General features: G+C 37.3%; 1 protein-coding gene and 1 long non-coding RNA gene across 2 annotated transcripts; both read left to right on the forward strand.

Moving 5' to 3' along the window:
• Positions 1-32: 32 nt before the first annotated feature.
• Positions 33-715, forward strand: LOC130507012 (putative FBD-associated F-box protein At1g50980; the record flags this gene model as incomplete). The annotated part of the gene is made up of 2 exons (XM_057001714.1): positions 33-178; positions 268-715. Coding segments are annotated over 2 exons (413 nt in total), but the record flags the coding sequence as incomplete, so codon positions are not given.
• Positions 716-5,702: 4,987 nt separating this feature from the next.
• On the forward strand, positions 5,703-9,319 carry LOC130507011 (uncharacterized). The gene is made up of 4 exons (XR_008942188.1): positions 5,703-5,818; positions 5,986-6,029; positions 6,302-8,968; positions 9,037-9,319. It is a non-coding gene; the product is annotated as an uncharacterized LOC130507011 (long non-coding RNA).
• The last annotated feature ends 6 nt before the right edge of the window (positions 9,320-9,325 follow it).

Below are 9,325 nucleotides of genomic sequence, written 5' to 3' on the forward strand. Positions count from 1 at the left end.
TATCTAACTCTCTCTTCTCTGTGTTCTGCTTTGATTGCAGACTACGTATCCTCCTGACGGTACTTCCTTCCTCTCTCTTGAACACCTGGAGCTGTGTTCATGCTCTTCAGAGTGGTGGAATCTACTTACCCTTATACTCAATGATGCTCCGAGGCTTCGAGTTCTTAAGCTCAATTTGGTATGTGGTTTTCCTTTTCTTTTGTATTGTGTCTCCACTTTTATTGTATAAAAATCACTAACAGAATGTATGTTATCTCTATCCTATAGTTTCAGGAGCACTGTGTCCAACACGACGGGATGGTTTCATGGAACAAACCAAGTTTTGTTCCTGAATGTTTGTCATCTCATCTTGAGATCTTTGAGTGGAGACAGTACAAGGGCACAGAGACAGAGAGAGAAGCGGCAAAGTACATTCTAGCCAATGGGAGTCATCTAAAGAAGGCAGCTTTTTACTCAGAATCGGCAGAGAAGCAGGGGATGTTGAAGGAATTGGAATGTGTGGCCAGAGATTCTTGCACGTTTGTGTTTGAGTAAGCGCTTCAGCTGGTAATAACTTGGAATGATGTGTCTAATATTAAATTTAGAGAAGAATGATAACAAATGAATGTGGTAAATTAATTACCTTTTGATGCGATGTAATATCTAACCTTCCTTTTTCCTTAGCCTTCCCTGTAAAATAATAACTCGGAATGTTATGTCTTATTTCTTCTTCTTCTTCTTCTTCTTCTTCTATGGTTCTCTATCTTATATATCAACAAAATGAAAAAAATTACTTAAAGAATGATCACATTAATGGTAAAATGTTTTCTGCATGACCTTGATTAAGAGCCTGCGCCAGACTGGTTCAGTCTTGTAGGTGGTTCATCTTCCTTACACGGCAAGGGTGAGGATTTGATCAAGTCCTATTTATTTAGTATCATCATCACACAACAAACACTCTCTGCAGAATTTAGACCTTTCCTTGTTGGTCACAATCATCACACAACCAAAACACTTGTATTTGTCAGCCAGCCACTCATGTACTCCACCTCCAGTTCTTCAAAATTATTTAGTGTTGTCTTCTTCTTCCTTGTTCAGGTGCTTCATCAGAGTTTCAACCATTGAACTATACTTCATCACATATCTGTTGATATCAAGACACTTTGGAAGCTCAACAGAAGACTTGTGAAGCACGTCTTTGATATTACCGCACAGAGTTTCAGTTTCTGCGACGCACATGTATGGAGCTTAAAACAGATTGGTGGCGATTGACTCTGCTCTTGAGGTTTGATGTGGTTTCTTGTTCATGGACCAGCATGTCGGTACACACATACGAGAGTAATCGTTTTTATGGTTTTGTGAAACTACTTAGCGAACCGGTGTTGGATTGAGAACCTGGTTTATATTAAGTTAAAATAGAATTAAATTAAGAGATAGAACACCAATTCGGACCCAGTATACATGGTAGAGACTCGGCATGAAGAGAGAGTCCCACCAGGGTTCGAGCAAGATATTGGTACAGACCCGAGAGAAGGAAAATAAGTTTCGCTTCTCCCTCTGGCGCGAGTGATTTCGCGGGAGGTTGATTACAGAGGAGAGTTCTGATCAAACTGTTGCCTCTGTTCCCAGATCTTCCCTGAAGTGAATGATCTGTGGTCGGGATTCGCTATCCTAGACAATCATGCTGTCTGAGTTTGGTAGCTGATATAAGGTAATCTTAATTACCTTTCTTTTTTCTATTGCTTTTTTATTTATTGATTTAAACATCTGATATGAAAAATCGATATAATTCAACCTAAATTAAAAAAATGCTGACATTACAAAATTAACCCAAATTTTTGTTTGTAATGATATTCTATATACTTTTTACAACATTTATTTCAAGAAGAAACTGTGACGACCTAGTTGAATTCTCGCAATCCCTGTAAAGATCCGAAATATATATTACCAGATTCCGGTGAAGATCCTTCGTGTGAGAAACGTAAACTAAAGAAACCTTCACATTCTCCTCTTATCTATGATGTTCTCGACGCTTCATCAAATCTCCGGCCCTTAAACACGTAGAAACCTCAAGAAGAGATTGATTTTCCCCGTAATATATGTACTTTTATAAATATTAAATAAAATAAAATATGGTATTCTTGTTTCTTTCTCGCCAAGTTCCTTAAAAGGTTTGTGGAACACTGATGATGGTATCAAAAGGTTTGTGGCTTGTGTGATTTTTTCATATTTTAAATAAGTTATCAGTTGATAATTAATGACTTGTTTGATTATTTACAGAGCTTACGTTTATGTCATTGGGGAAGACGATGTGGAGAAGGTGCTCGAATTTAGTGGACGTTCTGTGGGAGGATTCAACATTGTAGTTACCGAGGTTTTGCCACACCAACCGATCATGATTGACTTCTCTCCCGAAAGTAAGTTAATTTGGTTCTTGATTCTTTTTTTTTGAACACATTTGGTTCTTGATTTTATTTTATCAACTTTAAACGCCTTTCATTCGTTCATTCATTCATTCGTCTGTTTGTTTGTTTTAGGTAACATGTCTCTCTTCGTTCGCTTGGCTGAGGAGGAGAGGAAGGAGAAGGAGACTACAGAGTAAGAGAGATGAGGAGAAGACATATGCTCTTTTGTGCTTTTAACTTGTGATGTAATGCAACCTTCTTTCTTTTCTTTTGTGTGGATGTTAAATGTTTTCTTGTGTTTCCATGTCTACAATATAACCGAATAATCATCGCAACTTTCGCTGTCCAACTTGAAAATCATTGAAAAAAACGAAATATAAATCTCATCATACCATTTATTCTTTAGTCTACATCTTGCAAGGTATAATGTGTGCTGATTACTCTGCTATATCTCGTTACACCAATCGATGTTGAAATCTGTGATGTTCTGAGTCTGTTAGGAATTATGAAGTTGCATGCAGCTAATAAATCTTGGACTGACCCTCTTTATTTTGTTTTTTTACTAAAAATGGTATTGGGGGATGTCCTATTTTGAATGCCTGTCTTTTAGTTCATCAAAGTACCAATGAGTCTATAAACTGGTTAAGTATTCACTGAGGAAGTGTAAAAGTTATATTAAATAGGATCAATGTAGCCTGAACTCCCCCTGCTTTTAAGAAAAGGAAACAATCGTGCTATAGTGATGATTCATATTATCATCTGTCGCTTTGCACTAGGAGTTATGAATTTGTGATTGTATTTGCTTTAATTTTGAGTCCAATACAGTCTAAAACAGAGTATCTGCAAGTAATTTTCAACATAATCAAGTTTTTGGTGTTGGAAAAGGTTAAGCAAACTGGAATAGGATCAGTTGTTCGTGTAAACAAATTCTGAGACTCTTGTCATAGTATCTCTCATGCGTTAGATTGGTTTGTCCCTTTTTTCTTGATGGTGAAATTGTGGATGTTTGCAGGTTCTGGACAGAGGAGAGAAGATAGAACTTCTGGCTGACAAAACGGAGAACCTTCAGTTTTAAGCGGATAGTTTCCAAAGACAAGGGAGGCATTTTCCTACATACATTTTTGTCGAGATTACGTCGGAATGTCTTAGCAAAATCCTGATCGATTTTCTTCTGACTAGATAGATTCAACAAAATGAGTTCGCTTATAGGACATCCACACGCTTGACATCTGTTCCTTTTTTCACAGCAGACTCTCTTCTTACTGTGTTCTGGTTTTTTATCTCCTAATAGATTTGGATCAACGATCTGACTTACGCCTAATGCAATTCCTAACACAAATAGAAATATAATATTATTAAAAATTAAAATTTAAGATCTTGCGATATAGTACATGTTAGAAACTATCAAAAGATCTTGCGATATAGTACATGTTAGAAACACAAATAGAAATATAATATTATTAAAAATTAAAATTTAAGATCTTGCGATATAGTACATGGATAGATTGATCAATTTTCATGTTTATATAGAAAACACATTAGACCCGTATCCTCTCAACCCTAAGAAGAAAAAAGAAGCGCCGTAGTGAATCTCGCCTCCTGCTCCGATGGTCGGTGTCTCTCACCGCCGCCGGGAGCGGGCCCGTTTCGTCTATTATTTAGCTTCTACGGCTTTTAATCACGGCATTTTGAACGATTTTGAGGAGTACAGCTTCGGATCCGGGTTGAGAAATGGAGAGGATGCGACGACTCTTGCGTCTGATCCTTGAGCGTCTCTACTTGGATGGAGAATCGATCTGTACCGGTAGCTTCGGACTCTGAGCAGTGCTCGTGAGCTTGGCTGTCGGGTTACGGAACCTGTGAAGGTTGGTAGCCTCGTACGGTCGTAAGTTTCTCCTGTTTATGGCGGTACCCTCAACGTTTAGTGTCTGGTTATGTTTTAGTTCTTTGTCCTTTGTAGTTGTTGGTAGTTGCTTTTGTGAATCCGAGGCGTTTGACGGTTGGGGATCTTGTGGAGAAGAGGCCAGGTTCTGTCCTAATTGTCTGGCCTTGCTTGGGTCGTTTCACTAGGTTCAATCTCTTTCTGGTGCGCGGTGCAAGTCTAAACCGGCTCTGATGTGGGTTGCTACTTCTTCCAACGAATTTGGTGAAGCTAATCTCAGATGGGTCAACAATGGTTCTTCGTATCTGGCCTTCTTCTCAATGCCCTGTCGTCTATGTTAAGGGTTTCTTAAGCTATGTCTTGTCTTGAGTGATTTCTTTGAGATACTGGAGTACCTAGGTCAGGAGGCATTGATGGTGATGGCTTCGTTGGTTCTCCGGAATTACCTTGCCTTGCTCTCGCTAATGCCTCGACCTGTGCTTTTAATGTTGAATGGTTCAGTGTGAAGTTGCGATGTTGCGAAGTGGTGCTGTCTCTTGGTTTTAAACCGACGGGTTTCTCCGGATTTTTTGGTAAGAGATTGTGGAGCTTTAGCTCAATAGCGTTCGGTCTTTGAGTAGTTGTCTGCCAACCGTCTTCTTCGTCGGCTACTCAGGTTGGAGATCCGTTATCTCATGCTTCCATAAGTTGAAGCTTGGTATTGAGTGCCGGTTGCTCGTGGTTCCCGGATGGAACTTGTTTTGGAGCTTTACTCTAACCTCAAATAATTTGACCTTCAACGCCTTCCCGCTTATTCTAGCTTCGATCATCGTCTTGCTTCACATGCTTATTGGTTGTTTGTGTGCTCCAAATATCTCAGGGATCATTTGTTTCCTTTGTTTTTATTTATTTCTTGTTGTTTTAAACCTGGCTCCGAGTGGTATTGTTTACCTCGTCGGCTTATGCTTTCGAAAGGGTGTTTCACCTTTGTCGGCTCTGTGTACTTCAAAATTTAAGTGAATGAAAATCCAACAGATGACAAAAAAAAAAAAAAAGAAACTATCAAAAGAGTCTTTGGAGTTCGTATTGAATAATATACATATCTAAACATTGAATATGTTTGACATCACAAAATAAAGTTTCAACTCTTATTTACAAATTAAAAAATCCAAGTATTTAAAAATATAATAAAAATGAAAAGAACATTTATTGTCACATCTAAATTTTAAAATACTAATTTAAATCAAAAATAAAATTATACACATGGATCTAATAAGAATATAGTACTCTGTTAAGCGTTTTTGTGTTAAAAAAAACCTTGGGGAGGAAGTGAAATCGTGTGATTGGAACCATGACACGTGAGAAAAAACTCACCGTCCGATTGAAAATGTATCCGTTGCAGTACATATCGGTTGCGATTATACATAGGTAAAAGCGTATATATGAGGCAATGTTTCCTCATTTCTCTAGGGCTTTCTCCGAAAAAAAAAATCTCGTTCTCGAAATTTCTGGCGATAAACTCTTCTGTCAAATATTTTTACAACCAGAGAAGTTCACGACATTCTTAAAAACAGTAAGTTCTTCCTCGATTTCTCTTGATCGGTGAATTGATTTCGCTGGGTTTCGTTTATATCTTATTTAATTAGGGCTTGGTGCGATCGATTGGGTTTTCACGATTTTTGTTTTAGGGTTTCATGTTTCCTTAACCACTCCATTCTTTTTTTTTAATTGTTGTTGTAGCGATCCTGGAAAGCGCTTGAATCGGAGTGGAACAATCGTTGAAGGTAACGTCTCGTCTCTGTCTACGCAAATTGTTTTTGTTTTTCTGTGCGATCTGACAAGTTTGCGTTGAGATGACTGTAGCAATTGACATGATAACTTAGAACTTGATCTTGCTTTAGATTTGGGCCACTTGATGCTATGTTATGGACAGGATGTTATCTTCTATATCTTTGACTTGAAATTGCTTATATACATATGTTCTTTCTTGTGGCGATTTCTTATATATTCTTTGCACAAGAGGAGAATTACAGGTCTCTCTGTTTTTGTTTTACAGAATGTGGAGAAATCATCATTGACAGATTGAAGACAAGTGTGAATCTTCGAGTTGAACGTACGGCTTAAGAAGTAGCAACACGAAACAGATAAGTTCTTTGACTTCTTTTATGTTTTTGTTTTTTAGTTTTATCAAACTCCAAAAAGATCATAGGCAGACACTTATCTAATAGTGTTTCTGCCAGATTCTTATTTTTGGGAACATTGTCTCGAGTCCCTGTTGCAGTGAAAGCTTAGTCCCAAAGGAAATTTAATTAAATCCATCTCCTTAGAAACTGTTGGTTGGTAGTGCATGAATGTCTTAAGAGATGTTTGGGGATGGAAAGTAAAACACAACCTTAGTACCCACGGCTTTAACAAAACAACCATCAGCTTAAAAGAAATGTCTTTAGACAGAAAACAGCTATTTCTATAGCTACGAAAATTGATGGATGTATAAACGACCATCAGCTTACAAGATAGTCTTAAGACAAAGGCTATGAGTTGGTTTTGTACTTGTTGGATGGAAAATAACGACCACGAGTCATGAAAACCAAGTGTCCTGAGTCCCTGTTGCGTTAAAGCTTAGTCCCAAAGGAAATTTAAATCCATCTTCTTAGAAACTGTTGGTTGGTAGTGCATGAATGTCTTAAGATATGTTTGGGGAAGGAAAGTAAAACACAACCTTATTACCCACGGCTTTAACAAAACAACCATCGGCTTAAAAGAAATGTCTTTAGACAGAAAACAACTATTTCTGTAGCTATGAAAATTGATGGATGTATAAACGACCATCAGCTTACAAAATAGTCTTAAGACAAAGGCTATGAGTTGGTTTTGTACTTGTTGGATGGAAAATAACACACACCTTAGTAGTACCCACGGCTTTACAAAATACAACCCTTGGCTTAAGAAAAAAAAAGAGTCCTTTAGACAGAAAATGGCTATGTCTATAGCTATGAAACTTGATGGATGGATAAACGACCATCAGCTTACGAAATAGTCTTAAGACAAAGGCTATGAGAGTTGGTTTTGTACTTGTTGGATGGAATATAACACACACTTTAGTAGTACCCACGGCTTTACAAAACACAACCATCGGCTTAAGAAAAAAAAGAGTTTTTTAGACGGAAATGACTATTTCTATAGCTATGAAACTTGATGGATAGATAAACGACCATCAGCTTACAAAATAGTCTTAAGACAAAGGCTATGAGAGTTGGTTTTGTACTTGTTGGATGGAAAATAACACACACCTTAGTAGTACCCACGGCTTTACAAAACACAACCATCGGCTTAAAAAAAAGAGTTTTTTAGACTGAAAATGGCTATGTCTATAGCTATGAAAATTGATGGATGGATAAACGACCATCAGCTTACGAAATAGTCTTAAGACAAAGGCTATGGGAGTTGGTTTTGTACTTGTTGGATGGAATATAACACACACTTTAGTAGTACCCACAGCTTTACAAAACACAACCATCGGCTTAAGAAAAAAAAAAGAGTTTTTAGACAGAAAATGACTATTTCTATAGCTATGAAACTTGATGGATAGATAAACGACCATCAGCTTACAAAATAGTCTTAAGACAAAGGCTATGAGAGTTGGTTTTGTACTTGTTGGATGGAATATAACACACACTTTAGTAGTACCCAAGGCTTTACAAAACACAACCATCGGCTTAAGAAAAAAAAAGTTTTTTAGACAGAAAACAGCTATTTCTGTAGTTATGAAAATTGATGGATGTATAAACGACCATCAGCTTACAAAATAGTCTTAAGACAAAGGCTATGAAAGTTGGTTTTGTACTTGTTGGATGGAAAATAACGACCACAAGTCATGAAAACTAAGTGTCACGAGTCCCGTTGCGTGAACTTGTTGGATGGAAAATAACGACCACAAGTCATGAAAAGTAATGTCCCGAGTCCCGTTGGTATTGTACGGTTTGAGAGAAGTCTTCAGACAAAGACTCTAAATCTAAACCCCAGGTCCATTGCTTAACCACAGCTCTATGAGCAAGGGATACTTGAGGATGCAAAGTGTGAGAAAATTTAGTACCAACGGCTTATTAAAAGACAGAGTTTGTGAATGAAAATGTCTTCATCACGTACGTTAGTACCCACGGCTTATGAACAAGCTTTAAGACAGAGTTTGTAAAACTACCAACGGCTTAAAGACAACTGTTTAGACAGAGAATGTGATTGTAAGACAGTCTTTAGACATAGACTATTCATCACATTAGTACCCATGGCTTGCAAGAAAGTCTTTTGATAAAGACATTGTAAAACTACCACTCGCTTAAAAAAGACAACTGTTTAGACAGAAAATGTGATTGTAAAAAAGTCTTTAGATAGAGACTGTATTCATAACATAGTACCCACGGCTTGCAAATGACTGAATCTGTTTTTGAATACATCATCAGATTTGTACCCACGGCTTGCAAAAAAGGTCTTCAGGCAAAGACTGTTTTTGAATACATCATCAGATTTCTACCCACGGCTTTGAAAAAAAAGTTATAGACAAAGGCTATGAGATCGTCATAATGGCTTTAAAGAATCATCAACCGTTTCTTTCTTTTTTTACCACAAGTTATCAATTTTCTCAATCTCTGAACTTTTTTTTTCTTTCCAGGTGAAACCGAGTCATGTTCTTTTAGCTGTCAGACTCTTAAAGCTTCAGTTATCAAAGGTAACTTTCAAACCTATTTTTCTTTACTTATCTCTTGAATCACATATTCATTAATTTCTGGTATCCAGTGTTGAAGGTTGCAACATGGACGACACATATGAAGTCTAGAATCCTTGTAGTGGAGATGCATATCAACAGAAGGGTGCAGCCGAGCCAGCTCCTGCTACAGCAGGTACTTAAGCACCGTTTAGGAGAAACATACATGAAGTGAACTAGTTATATTTGTTTAGGTATGGGCTTCACAAACTGTTCATATCCTCATTGACGCTTGTTCAGGTATATGTTTACCTTCACTTTTTTCTCTTACAAAATTATATTATTACGCCCCATTTTAAGATTATATATGTTTTATTAAGC

This window comes from Raphanus sativus, unplaced genomic scaffold (genome assembly GCF_000801105.2).
Source record: "Raphanus sativus cultivar WK10039 unplaced genomic scaffold, ASM80110v3 Scaffold3902, whole genome shotgun sequence".
Classification (NCBI taxonomy): Eukaryota; Viridiplantae; Streptophyta; class Magnoliopsida; order Brassicales; family Brassicaceae; genus Raphanus; species Raphanus sativus.